This window comes from Labrus bergylta, chromosome 10 (genome assembly GCF_963930695.1).
Source record: "Labrus bergylta chromosome 10, fLabBer1.1, whole genome shotgun sequence".
NCBI lineage: Eukaryota > Metazoa > Chordata > Actinopteri > Labriformes > Labridae > Labrus > Labrus bergylta.
In genome coordinates this window covers 25,092,174-25,112,697 of record NC_089204.1, presented here as the reverse complement: position 1 = coordinate 25,112,697, position 20,524 = coordinate 25,092,174, and the positions used below count along the sequence as shown (strand labels likewise).

General features: G+C 41.8%; 3 protein-coding genes across 11 annotated transcripts in view; 2 read left to right on the top strand and 1 right to left on the bottom strand.

Moving 5' to 3' along the window:
* The window catches only part of arhgap22a (Rho GTPase activating protein 22a), a 16,584-nt gene extending 12,527 nt beyond the window's left edge, over nucleotides 1-4,057 (top strand). For all 3 annotated transcript variants that reach the window (XM_029279156.2, XM_020642931.3, XM_020642933.3), the window contains 6 exons: nucleotides 69-279; nucleotides 375-507; nucleotides 648-721; nucleotides 1,138-1,259; nucleotides 1,695-2,688; nucleotides 2,777-4,057. In XM_029279156.2, the coding sequence (XP_029134989.2) occupies nucleotides 69-279; nucleotides 375-507; nucleotides 648-721; nucleotides 1,138-1,259; nucleotides 1,695-2,688; nucleotides 2,777-2,996 (1,754 nt within the window). In that variant the 3' untranslated portion in view covers nucleotides 2,997-4,057. The remainder of the gene's footprint in view (nucleotides 1-68; nucleotides 280-374; nucleotides 508-647; nucleotides 722-1,137; nucleotides 1,260-1,694; nucleotides 2,689-2,776) is intronic.
* mapk8a (mitogen-activated protein kinase 8a) lies at nucleotides 3,718-20,524 on the bottom strand. Of its 7 annotated transcripts, none has more exons than XM_065959843.1 (12): nucleotides 20,385-20,524; nucleotides 14,846-15,012; nucleotides 14,576-14,705; nucleotides 14,183-14,241; nucleotides 13,917-14,055; nucleotides 11,993-12,158; nucleotides 11,658-11,729; nucleotides 9,173-9,355; nucleotides 8,910-9,034; nucleotides 8,723-8,786; nucleotides 7,423-7,500; nucleotides 3,718-6,331 (listed from the first exon to the last, which is right to left on the bottom strand). In XM_065959843.1, exons 2-12 carry the CDS (start codon nucleotides 14,965-14,967, stop codon nucleotides 6,153-6,155), a joined length of 1,317 nt encoding a protein of 438 aa, XP_065815915.1. In that variant the 5' UTR covers nucleotides 14,968-15,012; nucleotides 20,385-20,524; the 3' UTR covers nucleotides 3,718-6,152. The 7 variants fall into 7 exon arrangements, with proteins under 7 accessions (XP_065815915.1, XP_020498591.1, XP_020498590.1 ...); XM_020642935.3 differs by lacking the exons at nucleotides 11,658-11,729; nucleotides 20,385-20,524 and adding exons at nucleotides 10,037-10,108; nucleotides 19,977-20,289; XM_020642934.3 differs by lacking the exon at nucleotides 20,385-20,524 and adding an exon at nucleotides 19,977-20,277.
* The window catches only part of ptpn20 (protein tyrosine phosphatase non-receptor type 20), a 35,027-nt gene continuing 34,900 nt past the window's right edge, over nucleotides 20,398-20,524 (top strand). Inside the window, exon 1 of the mRNA XM_029279142.2 lies at nucleotides 20,398-20,524. The gene's annotated coding sequence lies outside the window, so the exon portion shown is untranslated.

The window sequence follows — 20,524 nt, the reverse complement described above, 5'->3', positions numbered from 1 at the left end:
CCAAACTCTTGAGAAAAAAACATCCATAACTAATAAAGACCTGATTTCTCTGTGTGTTGGTCCTGCAGGCGTCTTCGGGCAGCACCTAGAGGAGACAATGTTGTACGAGGCCCAGTGTGGCCTTCAGCGACTGGTCCCCGTGCTGGTTGAACAGTGTGTCTGTTTCATACGGGAACATGGGCTCGAGGAGGAGGGCCTTTTCAGGGCCTCTGGACAGACCAATCATGTTCGAGAGCTGCAGGACGCAATCGACCGGGGCGAGAAGCCGGTGTTTGACGGGTGACACAGCAAAAACAAGCATTTGGTGTTTAGCAGCATGCTAAACTATGATCAACGCTTGAGAGTGTTCTTTATATATTCTGTGTTTCTTACAGTACCACAGATGTCCACACAGTGGCGTCGCTGTTAAAGCTGTACATTCGGAAGCTGCCAGAGCCCATAATCCCATTCTCCAAATACACACAGTTCCTCTCCTGTGCTCAGCTTCTTACCAAGGATAAAGCAATGGTAATAAGCCTACACGTCTTTCTAACACTTTCCTGGAATATTCCAAACTCTTTCTCAATGGCATTAAAGTCTCCTACTGAGATTTTCTTCAAGTAAATGTTTGAAAACCCTCCTTTTAACATTTTGTGTGTTTGTTGAAGGGTATCTCAGAGCTAGGAAAACAGGTGAAATCTCTTCCTCAGGTCAACTACAACCTCCTTAAATACATCTGCAGGTGAGTGAACACGCTCTGCTGTCTATTGAACTGCAGTCGTTAATGCACGACTGCAGCTCTGATGGTATTTATAATTATTCCAATTGCCAAATCACTCCTTGATGATGGAGGCTTTGACACCCTGTCATACGAGGGAAATAACATTCATTACACCCACACACTCGTCATCAGGGGAAGTGACATCACGTTGAATGACTCTGAGTGTGATTACATGTCGTCTCTCTCTTTCTGCAGTCTGGATCTATATAGATATCAGCTGAGCCCACACAGCAGCCAGAACTATGACTCAGCCATCCTATTCATTAGTTTAATTTTTACTGTATGAAAAAAAGAGCTTTCTAATTTCAGCAAAGCAGCCAACACTCCTGATTGCACATATGTGGAAATAAGTACTCCTTTGTGTTCTGTCTGTTCAGGTTTCTTGATGAGGTTCAGTCGCACTCCAATGAGAACAAGATGAGCGTTCAGAATCTGGCAACTGTGTTCGGACCCAATATCCTTCGGCCCAGAGTGGAGGATCCAGTTACCATGATGGAGGGTGGGTGATATTATCAATATGTTAATCTGCAACAAACTGTTTTCTTTTATAAAAGCTGCATTTCCACTGCAAGAACTTTCCCCGGGGACCAGGAACTTTTTATTTCTAGTCTTCTTCAGAGACCATTGTCTAAGTTTACAGTCTAAGGAACCGCTAAGAGGTGCCTTTTCCATGAGTGTTCTCAGGTATCAAAATATGCTAAATACACTTTGATTTAAACATTTGGATGATCCTCACCCGCCTTTAGACCTAACCCTAATCCCGCCCAGACAACAAGGGGCTGAATGTGCCTTCAGTTCCTTAAACAAACTCCTGAGACTAAGTTCTGGGCACTTTAAGTGGAACTGCAGCATAAACTTGCTTACAGGTGAATTTGTACAGTTTCATGAAAGCTTTCAATGCAGGTGTATCATTGTGCCTATGCACTTTTAACAGGAAGTTCACAGGTGCAGCACCTGATGACTGTGCTGATCAGCGAACACCTTCAACTTTACCAACGAGAGGAGGCTGAAACTGAGACCAGGACTCTCCCTCAGCAACAGCAGAGCACTATGCAGCGGTGTAAAGTGGAATGGCTCTCACAAGAAGACACTGACACCCCAACCTCCTCTGGACCAGTCACCAAACCCCAAGAAAATCCCCAATCTTCCACCTCCTGCGCAGACACTAAGCCGACCGCACCGAGTCCTGTTCTGACAAAGGAGAAGAGTGAGGATGGTCAGATTGAAGGGAAGGGCGTCAGTAAGACAGAGGAGAAAGTGGACGAAAAAGACGACGGTAAAAGTGAAGGGAAAGGTGGAAGTGATGTAGCTGTTAGCCCCAGTAAGCAGTCCAAAGCCCCGCCCTCCTGGAGGACCTCCTTCAAGGGCGGTGCAGCATCTGCAGGGCCGAAGGTGAAGATCGGGGGGTCGGCGGGAGACGTTTCAGCAGCTGGTGGGACCAACTGGCTGATGAATGGCCTGTCGTCTCTCCGAGCTCACAGGCGCACCACCTCATCAGGTGAAAGACTTAAAGACTCTACACTCTCTCTTAAAGAGACCACTCTTTCACTTAAGGACACGCAGAGAGACTCTGATGAAGACTCTCCTCAAACCTCTCTCTCTCACAGAGTTCTCCTTCAATCCCACAGACTGTCTGCCTATGACAATGTCGCCCCCTCCAGTCTTAGCCTGCCCGCCGACACCTCCTCCCTCTGGACGTCCTTTGAGATCTCATTGGCCAATCCGGAGGGAAGCGATAAGGCGGTAAAATCAGAGCAGGATCAAGACAGGCCTACTGAGGTGAGGGACAGTACAAGTACTCTGGATCAAAGTTTAATCAGCACTGAGGATGAACTTCCACAAACAAACGAGGATTTCACCAGTAAGCTGGCCGAGCTGAAGCAGGAGCTGAAAAAACAGAGGACCAGCTATGAAACCTGCATTCGCAAGTAAGAATGAGTCATTTCCTGTAAAAAAAAATCCCCAAGAAATGAGCATGACCTGATATTTATAACCTCTTCTTAACTTTTCTACAAGGTTGGAAGAATCCTGCTCTAAGTACCAGGCCCAGGTAAACCGTCTTGAGGAGGAGCTGGACCAGGAGAAGAAGAAGTTTAGCATGCTGGAGATCCGATTCAGGAACTCGGAGAGGGCGCACCAAGACGCCGAGAACCGAAACGTTCTCCTCCAGCGGGAGATGGAGGAGTTCTTCAAAACCCTGGGAGATCTGACCACGGGTGCGACAAGGTCCAACTAGACCAGACCCAACCTGCCTTCATCTGGTCCATTTAGAGGCGGAGGAGGAGCTCGATTGATGGGAAGATCAGCCAGCCCCAAAGCTTTGAAGACCAATTACCTCTAGCGCAGTACAACTTACCATCGTGTCCTCTTTAGGATTGCCGTCTTGTGCCTACACTGAGCAGTGCCGGTGCCAAACGAGGGCTCCTCTGGACCAAGCACCCCCTTGATTTACTATTCCCCCAAAAACCTGTAATACACCATAGATCATGTAGTTGACTAGATTATTATGAAAGTGAACCTAAAGGGCCTAGTACAGTGCCTCGCATAAGTATTTAAAATCCTTGAAGTTTTGCATTAAAACTACAAATCAAATTGATTTTATTGGGGGTTGTTTGTACAGGACCATCACAAAATTGTACATAAGTCTGCTATAACATGGTTTAAATATAAAATGGTATGAAACCATAAAAATGAGGTGCAAATATTTGCCTTAAGGTTAAATCATGCACCCTCAAGCCGTCTCTTTTCAAACTGCTCTTGTTGAATAAATAGTGAAGAGCCTACATAAGTCTATTTGAAATTCCAGCATGTAACAAGGTAAAAAAAACAAGGGGTGGGATGCTTATGCAAGGCACCGTACACCAGGTATGGATTTACCAAAAACATCCTGTTTATTAGCATTAGAAATAGTATTTGTGAAAAGAAATGTTGTAGTCAAAGAAGCAACACAAGAGACATTAAAATTCAACTCTTTTTATTTGCTGGAGTTGAAGGTAGACAGTTTCCATTTCTGATGTATATAATTAGTCTGTTAGTGAGGCAATTACAGATCCAAAGGCTAAAATGTACACAACTGGCCTTACCCAATCACTCCACAACAGGTAAACTCTGCACTGTCAGTGTTTGTCCGAACCCCATCAGAAGACTGCTGCATCATCCCAGAAGCGCTGAATGGCTGTCCTTTTATTTCCTCTAAATGTACCTGCACTAAACCAGAGTTGCTCAGAGAAAACTCATGCGTAATCTATTCTATCTTTTCTATTTTGGAGGAGATGGGGGGGGGGGGGGGGGGGGGGAGGACCACAATAAGAGGAAGCCACAGCATTGATTTGAAATGTGGCTTAGAAAGGGTTCGGGACATGCGTCACAATCCCCAAAGTGCATTCTGGGAGCTGATGCTAGGGGGGTGGGGTTAACTGTCTGGAGTGCCCAACCATGAAAAAGGGCAAAGGGACAGGTTGGGGAATTTGAGCCATCAAATACATCCAAAGGTTATCATGGCAGGTAGCAAATGCCTTTTTCCTGACTCAGAAACTATACATACATCTACAGTCAAATGTACAGATCAAACACTGGCTATACTAATCTATGAGTTATATTGCACAGAAAACAAATAAAAATGAAACAAAACCGCATATAAATAGTACTTCTGAATGAAATGTACATTACATACAATAGACGCCTCTGAGCTTGAAATAAATAAATAAATAAATAAATTAGAAATACAGAAAACAACTGGAGTTTTTTTTGCATTTCTTTTGAATGATGTGTGCCATGATCAACAAACTGTATCGTCTAAAAACCTGTGCATGTGTGAGGTAGAACTCAGAAAGACGCACCACAGAAGAGAGGGGCATCTGCCACAGAGAGAGGACTGAAAAATCAATGAACTGAGTAAGGGCACTTAAATTAAATATCTTGATATTCAGACAGTTGTGACAAATGTCTGAAAGAACCTGCCGGAAGGGTAAAGTGACTAACGAAGACTAAAGCTGCGTTTTAAAAAAAAAAATGTTTTACCTCAGGAACTTTTCCCAGGGACTTTTAGAGGTTCATGATGCCTTTTAACTGCACGGTCGAAAAAAAAGTCCCAGGAACTTTATTTAACCCACCCAAAAGATTCCTGCTAGCAGCAGTACTTTCTGCAGGTTCGGGGAGTTTGGGACATTTTTAATTCATCAATTAGTTATTTGAACACCATACTTTAAAGGTATTTTTTAACAGTGGAGGTGGTTGCTTGGTTTTGGTTGGTGAAAAGGGGGGGAGGGGTACATCGAAACTGTGGCACAGATTTCTGCAAAGACTTAACCAGTGCAATCTGTCAGTGCCTGTGGCGGGGGTAATTTAGCTTCACTTTTGTCCAAAGGAAAGTGGTGAAGACGTGTCATCCATCTTTATTTACAGTCACTGCTGAAGACTATTTTGCTTAATTTTTACCGGTCTTTACACCTTGGTAAAAATCCCTTGAAAAGTTGCCCCCGAGACTAAAAGTTCTGGGTACTTTTGGTGGAAACGCAGCTTTAGTCTCCAGGTGACAGCCCCCAAGAACAGCACTCATCCTAGCCAGCGGTGTGGCCTACATTAACTTTGCAACAGCGCTTACAGCAATCATTGGCTCCTCACTTAGCCACATTTATAGTCAATAACATTCACCCTGTTCTTCCTCATCCAACAAACCATCATCTACAAATTACATCTAAGTAAATAAAAAAAGTTAAATACAGTCAGTTTACAGTATGCTATAGTAAAAAATAAGAAATTCAGTGTCAGGGCAAATAGATCATTTGACTGCTTGTCAAGATGCACACAATCAAGAGGTGACATAATACTAAGAAGTTTCTTGGATACACCAAGGGGACACTTTCTACAAGAAAGATGAGGAACAATATCAAAATAAAATCATTCATTTGCATTTGGTTCCAAGATGAAATGTGCTATATTCTACTGCTAAATAGGTGTCATTCAGATGTCCCTAACAATTAAACAAATTCAAAAATATACTCAACGAAATACTGCAGTGCTCACAGTATGGTTTGTTTTTTTTCGACTGTGTAGCAGCAGCTAAGAAACAGCACTGTGTAAAAGTTCACTCAGATCCCTCTCTTTCAACACATACGTCACAGCTTCACATCAAAACATACTCTTGATTCTTCGCAGCAAAAATACAGTAATAATGGTACAATTCAAACCACAATCATTTACAGCAGTGTGAGGGGGAGGGGAAATAAAAACAACCTGTACATTAAAAGCTCTACAAACTAGCATGAGAAGTTCCATTGGCCTAAACCGTCTCCCATCACACACACAGATGAGGACAGGTTTGTTTTTTTTGTGTGTGTTAAGTGTGTGTGTGTGTGTGTGTGTGTGTGTGTGTGTGTGTTGTATGTGTGCGTTATCTGCAGCAGGCCAGTGCACCCAGAGAGGTGTGGCTGTCCAGGCTGCTGTCTGTTTCAGATGCCAGGGTGGGGTCACTGCTCGGGTCAGTGGGCTCTGTGGACATGGACGAGACATCGTTGGCTGAAGACGAGGAGGAGGACGTGGGCTGCGGGGGGCTGTCGATCACTGCTGCACCTGTGCTGCGAAAAACACACGTCAACGCATAGGAGAGTGTCATTCTCTGAGTCACATACATCACGCACACGATGACAACGCCTTTAAATATATATATACTGTATGTAGTGTACAAACCAGGCTTGTAAAATTAAAGCTGTACACACATTCAACTTCTTTAAGCTTTTTTATATTGACAAGAGCTGCTAAACTGTTATTCATTGTTTTTAATAGTAATGACAATAAAGATCTATTCTACTCGATTCTATATTGTGTAGTTAGATGTCACTTGATTACAGCAGAGATGGAATAAATATGAGTATTATGTCTGCAATTAGATTCTTAGTCACATTTGCTCAAGAAAAAATACCTTATATAATAACAAAAGGTCATATTATGAGAATCAAGGAATAACTTAACCAAATGTCATGTTGTTATGATTGAATTGAGAAGGCTGATTAAATCTTTCTGGTACAACATATTGACTGTAAAGCCACTATTTTTTCCCTGAATAAGCTTTGTGTCCGTGTTATTTGTACTTTTACTATCATACAACTAGTTCAAAGCTGCTGATCTCAATCGAAAGACTTTGTTTGTTCTCCTGAAAATTGTTTGATAAATGTTAAAACCTTCTTTTCTCAAGATTTAAAATGTACCTACGGAAAATTTCAAAACCTGACCGTATAAAAAATTGTTAAAATTAGAACTTAATTCAGGAAATATTGAGACCTTTTATTAACAAATGTTTCATATTCATTCTAGAAATAGCACATTTTGGCCCTAATACTCTGCTGTACATTATCTGTCACAGAGAGGTGTAGCCAATTTTATTTGTTCAACTAAATACACCCCAGATTTGACCATGATAAAGCCTGAGTTAAAGCTGAAGATAAAATATATTTTCAGCAGGTTGTACTTTGAGAACTTCATGAAAAGTCAAATCTATAAGCCTCTTAGCTTGATAGTCATACTCATACAATCTGAACGAGACTCACAACACATGCAGGCTAACGTAAGTCCTTCCACAAATATCATTTTCCTCCAACATTGTGATTCACTGTAATGTTTCATTCCCACCTCCTCTCATCTTCAGAGTTATAATGATTACTCACCTAAAGGGGGCGGCTGTCCTCTTATCACTCCGTTTCTTTTCCATTCCTCCCATTCACTCACTTCTTTATAAATAAGATCTACAAATGTAAAGAACAGAGGCAGGTTAAGTGGGGCAGGAGACTCTGTTTATGCACAGTCAGAGTGTTTCGCATTCTGTGAAGTCCACGCAGCATCATGTTTCTAATCTGGACATGCTATGCTGGTGTGACCCTTCTCCAAAATGAGTGAGGGGTCATTATCACCTGGCACGGCTTACGATGAGCTCATCCTGCCGCGCAACTGAAAGCGATATTTACTCACAATCCGGAGCCCTCCGATGCTCCACAGAACTCGGGTTCCTCAGAGTGGAAAACACTCACTGGGAGCCTTTAAAGAGGGCCTCAGGTCATGCAACACACGCTCTGGCAGCGACAGTGGAGAAACAGAGCTCCTACTGCAACAATTTCGGTGATCGAGTGACTGAATGTGTAAACATCAGCTGGCCGTCACACTGGATTTCTTGATTCATGGTTTAATTTTGGGCTTTCCACATATAGATGAATCACGTCACTAATGGACCAACTGATGAATCTGACCATTTCTATTTTACAATGAACACATTTATAGTGTCAATAAAACATCATTGTTTTAATGTTAGCCTTGATTCATCACATACACACGGCCGGCGTTATCCTCTGACATCCTGCTCAGGGATTTTTCAAACTCAATTTAACACACAAAATATCACAGATTGGTTGAGATTCATCTAATCCTGATTAATCAGTTAATGAAGACAGTGGAAAGTGAAAAAAAAAAAAAAAGACATACAGTTCTTCTTTGAAAATGTTAGCTACCAACAGAAAACAGCTGACATCAGCATTCAACCAATTCCAAGCCAACTTTATCGGTTGACAATAGAGACTGTATGAAGAAATTCAGATTTCAAGGGGGGCCCCATGCCAACCCTGACCACCCCTCTGTTTATACAAAATGTAATGTGGAACACAGCCGTGCAACATTTGGACAGGATTACAGCACTGTGAGTGTTACAACAGAGCAACATGGCTGTGGTGAAATGGTGACTAGAAGTTGATGTTACTTTGAAGTGTTTTTGCTTTTTTTACAAGCTACTTCAACAGTCAGATGTTTCCAAACCAATCCGTGCAGTTTGGAAGTGTGAACAACCTACTTTTTCATTTAGACAAACATCGTATCACTGTGATGACCTCAGGAGCCCCGGGGTAATTAATACGCAGAAACAAACAGTGAAAAAAGTGAAGAGGCGAGCGCAGTGTGAAGAATCTTAATGCGCTGTCTCACCTTTCCACTCGTCCACGGTATGATCCCTCTCTTCCAGCTGTTTGTCGAGAACCTTCGGAGGAGGCTGAGAAAGAGAAAAAGGTGTAAATGGCACATTGGTGCTACGAGAGCCGTGCCAACTTTCCACTTTAACTTGAGTAATTAAAATCTCGTGTGACTTGTGCATGCCGATCAGCGATCTACTTACCGCTTCTACTTCGGCTGGGTCGTACCAAACGTTAATGTAGGGGTGCTGCAGGGCCTCGTCCACGGAGATGCGCTTGGAGGCATCAATCACCAACATCTTTGATAAGAGATCTCTAGCTTGGCTCGCTGAGGGGTGACACAAACAAAACAGATAAGACGCTGCTGTGCTATTTATCACAAGTCTGCAATTTTGGTTTGATGAAAAAAAAAAACTCTACATGATTTATGGATTTGTATAACGTGAAGAAAAAAAAAAAACTGTACCTTTCAGTTTGTTGTGATCAGAGTCTGCAGGAAAGAGCACATCTGGGAAGAGTTTCTCAAAGGTGTATCCGGCATAGCGTGGCCTGTTTTCTACATACGTTCTTACTGACTGGTTCAGCTTCATTAGAAATTCCTGAGATGGAGTGCCTAGCTGCTCAATTACCTTGTTCCACTGGTCGATGTCTGAAGGGTTAACGTTAAGAAAAGCAGGCCGCACACACACACAACTCACTTCCATACGAACACATTTGAAAACACATCATTAGCTGGTGACATTTAGGTGTCTTTCAGGTAATCAACATCTCTGCAGCAACTCATTTCTTTCCTATGCAGCTAATTCTGTGCCTTGCATTCATCCCCATTACATCATCCCTGATTTTTTTAGTGTAACCTTCTTGATATGGATTGATTTATTTCAGCACTTTACAGCTTAAATACCAAACAAATCAACATGATGATGCACAATCAAACATGACGGTAAGTGGTCGCATCTGATTTTCTTCATAGCTTTTTAATCATTTTAAAACCATGCAATACCCCTGTACTGGAAATATTGACTTTTCAACCTTGATTTATTACATGCAGCTCCAATAAAATCATTATTTTTTATGTTGTTACATGACAACATATGGAACATTTCAAAAGGGGGGTTCAACAATGCAAGGCACTTTATAAAACTATAGTATACAAAAAGTTTTCACAAAAACTAAATCATTGCAGTAGAGCAATGATTAAGGCCATGTCTGACATTTGGAAAATTGTAAAATGGATGGCACAGGGACACTCTCGGGATGGTGTTGGATCTCTTCACACAGAATGGAGTGATGACACAGTGATCAATCAATGACGGGGGGGGAAGGATACGATCAGTGCCGGGGAACAAAACACTTCCCCTGATCATCTCGGCCACAATGCAGCCCACTGACCATACATCCACTGGAGGTGGACGTGCGGATGACAGGGACGTGGACATGCAAACAAAAATGGTGAGAAAAAAAAAATAAGCACGTAACAGTGAGAGGAATGCAGACAGGAAGGCAGCGGCGTGATGATCATGAGTGGGGATGGAAATGGAGAACGTGCAGCATCAGCCAGAGAGAGAGAGAGAGAGAGAGAGAGAGAGAGAGAGAGAGAGAGAAATGCAGCGCTGTTGAGATTCAAATGAAAACTGACATGTTGATGAACATTTACAGCCACTGACTGCCAAAAAGCTTCAATGTTACACTTTGCTCTATAAACATTTCCCCACTGACTATATTCACAGGGCGGCCATTTTATCTGACATTAGGGTGGGAAGTTAAACTGCTGCTTTAATGTTGAACTATTGTGTACTTTGATTTATAGATTTAGGATTTCTGACAACTGTTATCGACTCACTGCTTCCAGACTGACTGAAAATACAACGTTCAAATCCGGAGGGAAATCCAGCCATGCAGATAAAACAACAACATCTTTGATAATCCAGTTCTACGGTCAGACAACGGCTAATGTTAGCACACTTCCTGGATACTGTTACTGTAAGCCAGGAAGTGTTTAATAGGCAATAAAATGGTTTGCTAGCTGCTCAAGATAAAACAGAAAAGGCTAGCTAACGTTTGTTTCCTTAGAACAAACAACCAGTTTCTGTACTGACAAGCTAACTTTACGTTATCTAAGAAGTGCTTTAGTGTCAACTGTGTTTTTTTACTTTAAGTAAGGCCTAATATTGTTCCAGGTTTTCACTATCAATCTTTAGTTGCTTATTTATGCAATACTGGTGTAATGGTTAGCATTGTCAGGTAGGCTACCTCACATTGATAAACTTCACAACCTGGCGACAGAAGGCATTAACAACGACATCCTGATTCATTTCAGTCTGAACTAATGCATTCTTTTTTATTTATTCTTTTAATCGCAATGAATCACATGTAACTCATGAAAAAGAACGACACTGCTGCATCTTCAAAACGTCTCATTTCATTTTAAAATACTCTCAGACAGCTGATGAGTCCAATTTAATATCCACCAAATCAAACCTTTGTGCCTTTGGCCCGTGTTTCTTAATCCATAACCAGTTCCTTTGTGTTTAAGTTCATATCCTAACCCTCGATCTACCAGAGGGTCCTGAATTTATTTTAGAAAATACAAGCAGGGTGGAGTTCAAACAGCAAGTAAAGTACTCTCAGTTTAAGACAGTACAAAATTTCAAAATAAAAGCCTAACAATTGTTATTTTTAAATGCAATATAATGGAATTTTAAACGTGATTTAAAATGCGATTAATCTTGATCAACTGTTAAAAATTAAACGATTAATCGCAATCTTTTTTCAGCCCTGTTTAAAAAACATAACTTGAGCTTCCCTCTCTGAGCATGACGTCAGGGACAAATGGCCGCTGCGTGAATATGGTAAATACCCTGGTACAGACAGCCAGCACAGCCATTAAAAAAAACAAAGAATGTTGAAATGGAAAGTGTGAATACATTTTTAAAAAGACCCAAGGATACAGTCCCTTCCCGGGAAGAGGATTTTATGGCGAACCATTTCCGCCAGTATGCAGCCCACAGACCATATGTCCACTAGAGAAGTGGAACACGGTAAACAAAGCCGGTAAGAGGTGAGAGGAAAGCACAATGAAAAGTTAGTTACACACAGGAGGAGAGTGGCTGAAACAAAAATCCCCATTATGAAGATCAGCACCATGCAGCTTACAGAGTGTTAACAGCAAGGTTAGTCTTTAGGAACGTGCACAGGAGTTCAGACAGACCTAAACATTTTTAAATGTTGAATATCATTCTGCATGATAACCGCAGTCATTTGTAAAGCACTGAAAACGACTAACCATTGGCTTGGTAGCCCATGCCCAGGATCACCTCTGGCGCCCTGTAGTAGCGTGTAACCACATACGGTGTCATGAGGAGGCCTGTGGCAGCCGTCCGAGCCAAGCCGAAGTCCAAAATCTTCAGAGTGCAGTCTGACTTGACGACAATGTTACTGGGCTTGAGGTCCTGCAGGGGAAACACCAAAATGTAACATTAACTCCATGAAAGATAAGCTCTTGATCAAGTGTGAAGAAAAATGGTTTGAAAACGTTCTGTCCAAGCCAAAACTAAGGACATATGTACAGATCAAAAATAATTTTATGCCCGAGTTATAAGTAACGTGTTGTTTATCTAGAAGCCAAAGATCCTTGGTTGCACAGTTAAGATCTGGTATTCTCCCTCTGGCCATCGAGGTTGGTCGATTCAAAAATATTCCAGTAGAAAACAGACTTTTTGAGATGTGTGATTTGGACGAAGTTGAAACGGAGTCCCATTTCTTTCTGCATTGTACAAAATATGATGATTTAAGAGACTTATTGTTTCATGAAGTGGCTCGTCAAAAACCTGAAATATTGGGGCGGACAGATGTGCAGAAACTGGAATGGCCGTTTAAGTTTGATGTGTTTAAACTTGCTAATTTTGTCTCAAAAGCTTGGAAAAGAAGACAGGATATTGTGTTTAACTAGTTTGACTTGCTTTTGCTTTCTCTTTTTGTTTCTTGGCTATGAATATAGTTTACCTAGTGCACTCCGATCCTGGAACCTTTTAATTTATGGTGTCATGTAAGCCCATGCGGGATGGGCATAAGAATGTATGTATGACACAATAATAAAATAAAAAACTTTTAATTATTCTACATCAATTTGTCTATAAGAAACAATGACTTTGTAAGGAGGGTATGCAAATGAACATCTTTTAATGAAGTGGAAAATAATCTGCTGAATCTGACAGAAGACAGTACATCTTTAAACAGCAGGATTTGTCAAATGCATTATTCATAACTTTCCTTTTGAAGGTTGTGATAAGAGTGTTGTTTTTATGATTCATATGACAAAACACATCATCCATCATGACTCCTGATGGTAGCCGGCAGGTTCCCCCTCCTGCTGCACCTATTTCCCTCTCTTTGTCTATGTAACGTTTCCCTGCAGTACAACTTGCTTACTAAGGTGATTTGTTTGCTACAAGCAAATGTGATTCAAGGCTGCAGATTGCAGATGAATCAAGCGGTAGCATTTCAGAATATTGATTTTTTTTTTTTTCCGTAGGTTTAAAAAAAAATCTATAAATCAGGATTAAGGTTTTCACGAGGATGTATCGCCTCCTTGAAAGAACGTTGTTTTACTTTGAAAACAAAAAAGGGGTTATTCATATTCTGTTTAAAAAACTAATTCCTGTCTGCATTGACCTTCTTATTCATATTGTTAGTCTTTCATTAAAGATGAGGTGCAATTAAAAATCAAAGTTCCTGCATACAGTTTACACCTGCTTATTATTGATCCTTATGGGGAAATTATACTTTCACATTCTCTATCCAATCCATAGAAGTCCGAGGTCTGTACTGCCTCAAATAAGAGCCAGGAAAGATACTAGAAAATCAATGTTCTGCTAAGTTTTACAACAACATAAACTGAAACAATGGGGCGCTGATGGCCTAGGGGGTTAGATCCCTAAAAACAGTTGATGTTTTATTGGGCTAACATTTGAGTATCTGGTGGATAGATTAACCGGCTTTATTTAAGATACCAGATTTACATTTAATGACGCATTGGAGGCTTTTCTGATAACGCCGCCACGATACTTTCAGGAGGATTTTGTTGGCCCTTAAAGGACTTGATTCATCATCTAACAGTGTGCTGGTTGACCCCCTGCCCCTCACACTACTGTGTCAAGTATCCCTGCAGATTTCACACGTCCTCTTAATGACTGTGGCCCGATGCTCACCCTGTGAATGATGCCGGCTGCGTGGAGGTGTTTGATACCACACAGCATCTGATAGAGCAGATAGGACAGCCTCTCGTGGTCCAACTCCATCTGAATGACCTGGCACAGGTTGGCATCCATCAGCTCCATCACCAAGTATCTGACGGAGCAGGAAACGGTTGAAAAAGTGGGTGAGAAGCACTAAACCAAACAGACAAAAAAGCTTTTTTATTTTTATTTACACTTACATAAAAAAAACAAAAAACTGTCAGCAACTAGTTACTTACACATCTTGGAAATCTTCTAATGATTTCTGTGGTGTGAACACATTTAATAGGCCGATAATCTGTGGGTATAAATTACAAGAATCAGAAAAACATCATCTTTATTTCACAACAAATCAAGTTACAAACATATTTAGGAACACAAAAGACATTACCATACGTACATTATTAGTTTGGATATAGTTTATCATCTGCACTCGGGCAAAAGTTTCAAGTCAACACACGGCTCAGTGCAACACAATAAAAACAAACCTAACACATAGACACAGACAGGCAGCCCTAGAAACACATAAAAACATGAAATAAAGAGATTCACTGTACTCAAAATAAATCAAATTAAAATATATACATAATGTCACATCACTGACACGTGAGAGGTTTTGTCAGTGTACTTACATTTTTGTGGTTTACACATTTCATTAGGACTAGCTCTCTGAACGCCCTCTTGGCGTGGGTTTGATTTTGGAACGGCCGGCTCAGCTTCTTGATGGCAACATTTCGTTCAAGGATTTGGTCGTAGGCAGAGCTGAGAAACAAAGATGGCGAAAAAAATAAATAAATCAAGAAACGGTCACAAATGAAGCAAATTCAACATTGACATGCATTTTGAAAGATATTCTAAGTAGGACTTATTTCACTAAGTGTGGACGAGGTTCAAACACTCACCAGACGATGCCCTGCGCTCCGGAGCCGATGGGTCTTAGATTCTGGTATCGCTTTAGGACTGTGAACGTCGAGTCCCCAACATCCAGGCTGTAGAACTCTCTTTCCCTCTTGTTTTTGTTCATGGTTAAATCTTCAAATACTGCTCTCTGTGCATCCAAAAATGTCCTCTGGGGAAAACAAAGACGGGCAGACGTTTAAATATTTTGTAGCTCTGCACTTCAGTACAACAGCCGCAGAGCAGCAAAAATAAATAAATAAAATTAGGAAGTCAAATGAAAAATCCCCGCTCCGGAGACAGCAGATTAGGAGAGAGGAAGAGAAAAGACACAGTGCTGAATGTCACACTCAAGGCGAGCACTGCAGCTCCTTATCTCAGCAACTCAGCAAACGCACCAGGATGGAAGATTTGATATCATCAGCAGTGGTGGCAGAAACAGCAGGCGACGGGGGAAGGTCTACTCCATCATATGAAACACGACCCTCAAGAGCGACTCTGTCACACTGGAAAACCTAGCTCGGTGCTAATTCCTGAGCGTCTGGACCCCAGCCCAGTTCTACGGGCAGGTCTTCCACAGGCACATGTTAACTGGGTCAAGTTGCACCATGGAGGCAGTGAGCCCAGATAAGACACACCGCTGAGAAGCCAATTTGCGGGGCATGATGTCCCTGAACATGTTCCATTTTTCATTCAAACAAAAAAAAACAAGCGAGAATCTAAAGGAGAAAGCTCTAGCATCTTTTTCCTTTTTCTTCAGGGCTTATGTAAGCGACGTAATCGCCCTCCCCGCTCTTACTGTCTCCCGACACACACTCCATATGAGGGATGTAATTGCCAGAATCAAATGAGTCAGCTCTCCTTCTGTTCCTCCAACGTCACAAAGACGTCCGTAACGCCCGCCTCCCTCATAACATGAAAATAGACATGTTGCTTTTTTTTTTTTTTTTTACATTTCAGACAGGAAGGCAATTAGGATTGTCTGACTTATGGACGCTTATGTTCAGTCAGTGTGCAGTTCTGCAAGTTATGTGCTCAGTTATGCTGGGTATACAGTCATCTCCTGCTCTGCTGTAGGGTCATTATTTTATAATGATGGTGTATTCATGTGGATGATTCAGGTCAGGTCAGTGCAGAGAGAGAGAATCTCCACCTGATTAGCAGCATGATATCTTTTAGTTACACTGTGTAGATGTTACCATCCCTGCTGTCTAATAACCAGGATTGATGCTGCATCAACAAATTCCTCTGAAATCTATTATTCACCATTCGGATGCAGTTATGTGTCAGCTGCAGTATTTACAAGCAGTGCAGCAGCTACATCAGTATAGTCTCAAGCTGCACCCAAGAGGTCTGGACCTCCTGCATGGATTTGGACGCAGGGAGCTGCGATACACTTCGGGGGCCCTCGTGCATCCTGCAGGAAGCAGAAACGCAGCAGAAAGGGTCATTCCCACAGTGCAGCGCCTTCTAATGACTTCACCTCTGCTTTCTCTCAACACGCTGCTTCAGCCTAAAGATTTAATTAGTGGCTTCTAAGGCCATTACTTATAGGGCAATTAGCATCCTGGCAATGCTGGTTAACTTCTATTGTACTAAAAATAACACAACTTCTAACAAAGTTACTGCATTGATTTGACTTCCAATTGATTCTATTGATAATAGAGAGCATGCAAATTAACAGTTTCAGAGCAGAGCATGAATCTGATTACCGTTGAGTTCGTAGCCTTGGCAAATGTTCAACTCTTGACCCTTATTTGGGCCTTTACATTTATGATTTAATCAAAATATACTGATGTCATAAAATGACACGACAGATAAAGAGATATGGGTAAAGAATACACACAAGAAAACCAGTACACACATTTTATAAACCAATAAAAAAAACAGTTCTAAGGATCCAGATTAGAGCAGCTGTGGTTTGCTGGTATCCAGGTCCAGATTTCTTATCGTATCTTCACATTGAAAGTATGTATGACACATAATGTAACAAGAATAAAATATCTTTAAAATGGAAATAACATGTCATGTTCTCCCAGTTGGTGTTCAACACCCTAATTCAGATGAAAACAGAGAGAAAACATCGACCACATAATAATGATAAAGATGATAACACCTTTCATCTCATTTTATTTCATAGTATTTTTATATTAAAGCTCATGAATGTCTCAATGTGACCAATCCCAAACATGACAAAACCTTTTTCCCCTCAATCGACAGTCAAGCTGGTCGTAAACCTAACTTTAAAAAAAATATCTCTAAATCAGAATCAGAATGAGAAATACTTTATTAATCCCAGGGGGAAAATGTGACATATTCGCTTCATTTAACACAGTAAGGTGCAGCTTCCCTGACCATGACTCTACATGTGACCACGCAAATCTAAGTGAAAAACTACGAACACACACACACACACACATAATTAAAATGGCAGATCATATTAATCCAAAATATAAAAGTACCACATTTTTGTTTGCATGCATCTGTTGCAGCAGATGAGAAAATAAAGACCTTTCATACACACATCAGTTATATGATGAATAAGATACCTTCACATATCATCATCATGTGTGCTCCTGTGTGCACCAATCAAAAGCTTTTTTCTTCCTATCCACACATGCAAACTGGTCGATCATGTTTATCAATAACTAAAAATACCACCATAAATAATATGGCATGGTGATGCTTTCTTGTCTGATACACAGCATAACATAACATAACCCCACATTAAAAGAAGAAATACATGCATAGATCTGCAATACATGATTATACTATTCCTGCAGGCTTAAGTCGAAAATCATCTTTTCACCCAACAGAAAATGGGAAAATAATAGGAAATTATTTTATAATAATCTGTTTTTACTGATGTGATACCGTGTTTCACATGTTATTCTCATGTAGCTCTGCTGCTGTGCACCCAACCCAGATCTACCAACAACCTTCTCTCCACATGCAAACTGTCAGCAGGGCGTAAAAAAAAAAAAAAAAAAAGACACAGAAACAGAAATCTTCGCTACACCTCTCAGGCACGGATTGAGGAGGACCACTATCGATCGGCACGTTATTTATTTTCATTGGATGTCAGCGTGTTAACCTTGGACACACGACCCTCCCCTCCCCTCCCCTCCCCTCGTCTTGTCCGGTGGACTGGAGAGAGGAGGTTATCTGGCAGGTGAATGACAGTGGAGAAACAAAAGAGCCATGCATGGTTAAAAAAAAAAAAAAAACGCAGAAGCCTGAAAAAGCCGGATCGGGCTCAGGAGACATTATAGCAGCGATACTGACAGGCAGCCGTAATCATGATATGACGGGGCCTGCTTTTTTTTTTTTTTTGAGGCACAGTACGCATTTTCCAACTGCAGCCTGTACACGAACTGCTGCGTATTAATGGACGCCTCACATTGTAGCCACATGAAAAAGGGGAACACTTGTGGTAAGTAAGTGAAGCTGCAATGTTACACCCTGAAACAACAACCAACGTCGGTAGAGCAGCATGCACACACACGGCGGCTTCGACCCTCCCCCCACGGCCAAACAATAAGCACGTCTGAGGAGCAGAGGTGCGAATCCTCATCTTACCTCTGTCGTTGTATCAAAGTATCGATCTCCCCGCGGTCCGATCGACGGTAGAAGCGTTCCCGAGCAGCGGACTATTTGTTTATGCCGCCGGTTACGGGTGATTTATTCCGTTGTGCGGCTTAAAAATACATGACCTCACCAAATTCACTTGCCTACGTTTCCATCTGCCTGCTACTGACAGGCCAGGACGCGCAGTGCGCACGGGGCATGCGTCCCAGCAGCGCGTCACTCATCCACAGAGACACACCCACTGCCGCCTCCTCCATCCATCCTTCCTTACTTCCTTCCGCCTATCTATCTATCTATCTATCTATCTATCTATCTATCTATCTATCTATCTATCTATCAAAAAACAAACGTATTGGTTGTTGTCGTAAAACTGTATGAGAATGAATCAGAGCCTTAATAAACAGATTGTATCCATGTTTATCTCCACTTATAAACAAGCTTTGGAAGCTGGTATTTTATGTTAAGGTGTATATTCTTTATAGATCACTGAACACTCAGGTTTAAAAAAAAAAAAAAAAAAAACCTCACATTTTGATGTTGCTAAAGATAAAATGCCAATTCTGGTGCTCATGTCCCCAAGTGACTGTCCTTACTGCAGAACCCTGCACAGAGAGGACACATGTTGGAGAACACTAATGCAAGCAAAATAGAGAAGTAGCACATGTAAATTTGGCTATTTTTTTTTTTTATTCTTATTTTTATCTGTCTTCCTGTTGAGTTTAAATTTAGGCTGAAAAATCTATTACAACCAGTATTTAAATATAATTTATTCTTGAAAGGATCCAACTATGATTATGCAGCCCATGGTCTACATCTAAATTGACTTTTTTTTTGGGCAGAGAGAAGCTTTTTCACCGCAGTAAAACTCTACAATAGCGTTATACTTGTTTTATTTACTGTACAGTCAGGAGACATTACATAACAGTTCTCCCTGTTTGCACAGTTCTGTGGTTTAGTTAGGGAGGGGGGAGGGGGGGGTGTTTTCAGACTGGCTCAAATGGGTATAGGCCTCATAGCCTATCAAAGTCTACAGGTAAAATAGTGATGCTGCAATAATTATTTAGGCCTATATAACTATTAATGAATTGAAGGCTATAATGTGCATGATTAAACAGTGTCACCATGCCATGTTTATTCTGTCACACAATAGATCTCTGCATATTAAACTGCGGGATAATTCGGGGACTATGCCATGCACCCGGCTCTGCAGAAGTCCATAGTGTACTACAGTAGTTAGGGTACCATCTGGAGTTCATCCATCAGTTCCTATATGCTACGCTACAACAACGGAAGCCTGCAACGCAGCCTCCGCGAAAGGCATGTGACTGAAGAAAGGGCATTCGGTAAAATCACGTTAACTATATCGCTGAGTAGTTTCAAATTCTCCCCCTGCGACCCACCTGACATGCCTGCATGTTTGTTGTTTCTCCTTGTCCCTGCGCAGATACTCCGCGGCCTGCAGAGACAAGCTGCGCGCCACACACCCGGCATGGATAAGCGTCCCCGCACCGACTCCCGCAGCGAGACGAGGCTACTACGGTTTCTTACCCCTTGTTCGAAGAGAGCCCGCAGTGTTATGATCATCGTGAGGGAGCAGCCCGACAGCAGCAGCAGCAGCAGGCTACAATCCACTCCTCTGGCCGAGGTCGTTCGTCCTTCCCAGGCTTCTGTGTAGCGCACCTACCACCACCACCACCACCACCGGGGATCCACCGCACCTTTGGGCGTCAGACGGATTAGTTAAATCGGTGTTGCTGATCTCACGCAAACCCGCTATTGGTGGTTCTGACCTGTCGCTGTCAAACCGCGAGGCTAATCCAATTAAGCGTTTAGAGGCGACCAGCTAAGAATAGCGCCAATTACAGCGAAAAAGTTTCAGATCCTCAGCGTGGTGCTCGGTCGTAATAGAGCGAATGAATGGGGCACCATGTACAGTTCATGTCATTGATGAATTACCTGCCGGAGAGGAGCAGCTTTTACCGAGAGGACGTCAAAATCAGCAATGCGATGATCACAAGGATTGTTTTGGATCCGTGGTGGGAACACTGAGGATCACACAGAGGATCACTGCTGACACAGGATACATATGATACCAG

Excerpts from the sequence above, each read along its gene's own strand:
- mapk8a (XM_020642935.3), bottom strand. The coding sequence starts at position 20,012 with ATGATCATAACACTGCGGGCTCTCTTCGAACAAGGG. Across the intron at positions 14,242-14,575 it reads AATGTGTAAACCACAAAAAT|ATTATCGGCCTATTAAATGT; the intron begins GTAAGTACACTG and ends TTATACCCACAG. Across the intron at positions 9,035-9,172 it reads TGATCACAACAAACTGAAAG|CGAGCCAAGCTAGAGATCTC; the intron begins GTACAGTTTTTT and ends GTCACCCCTCAG.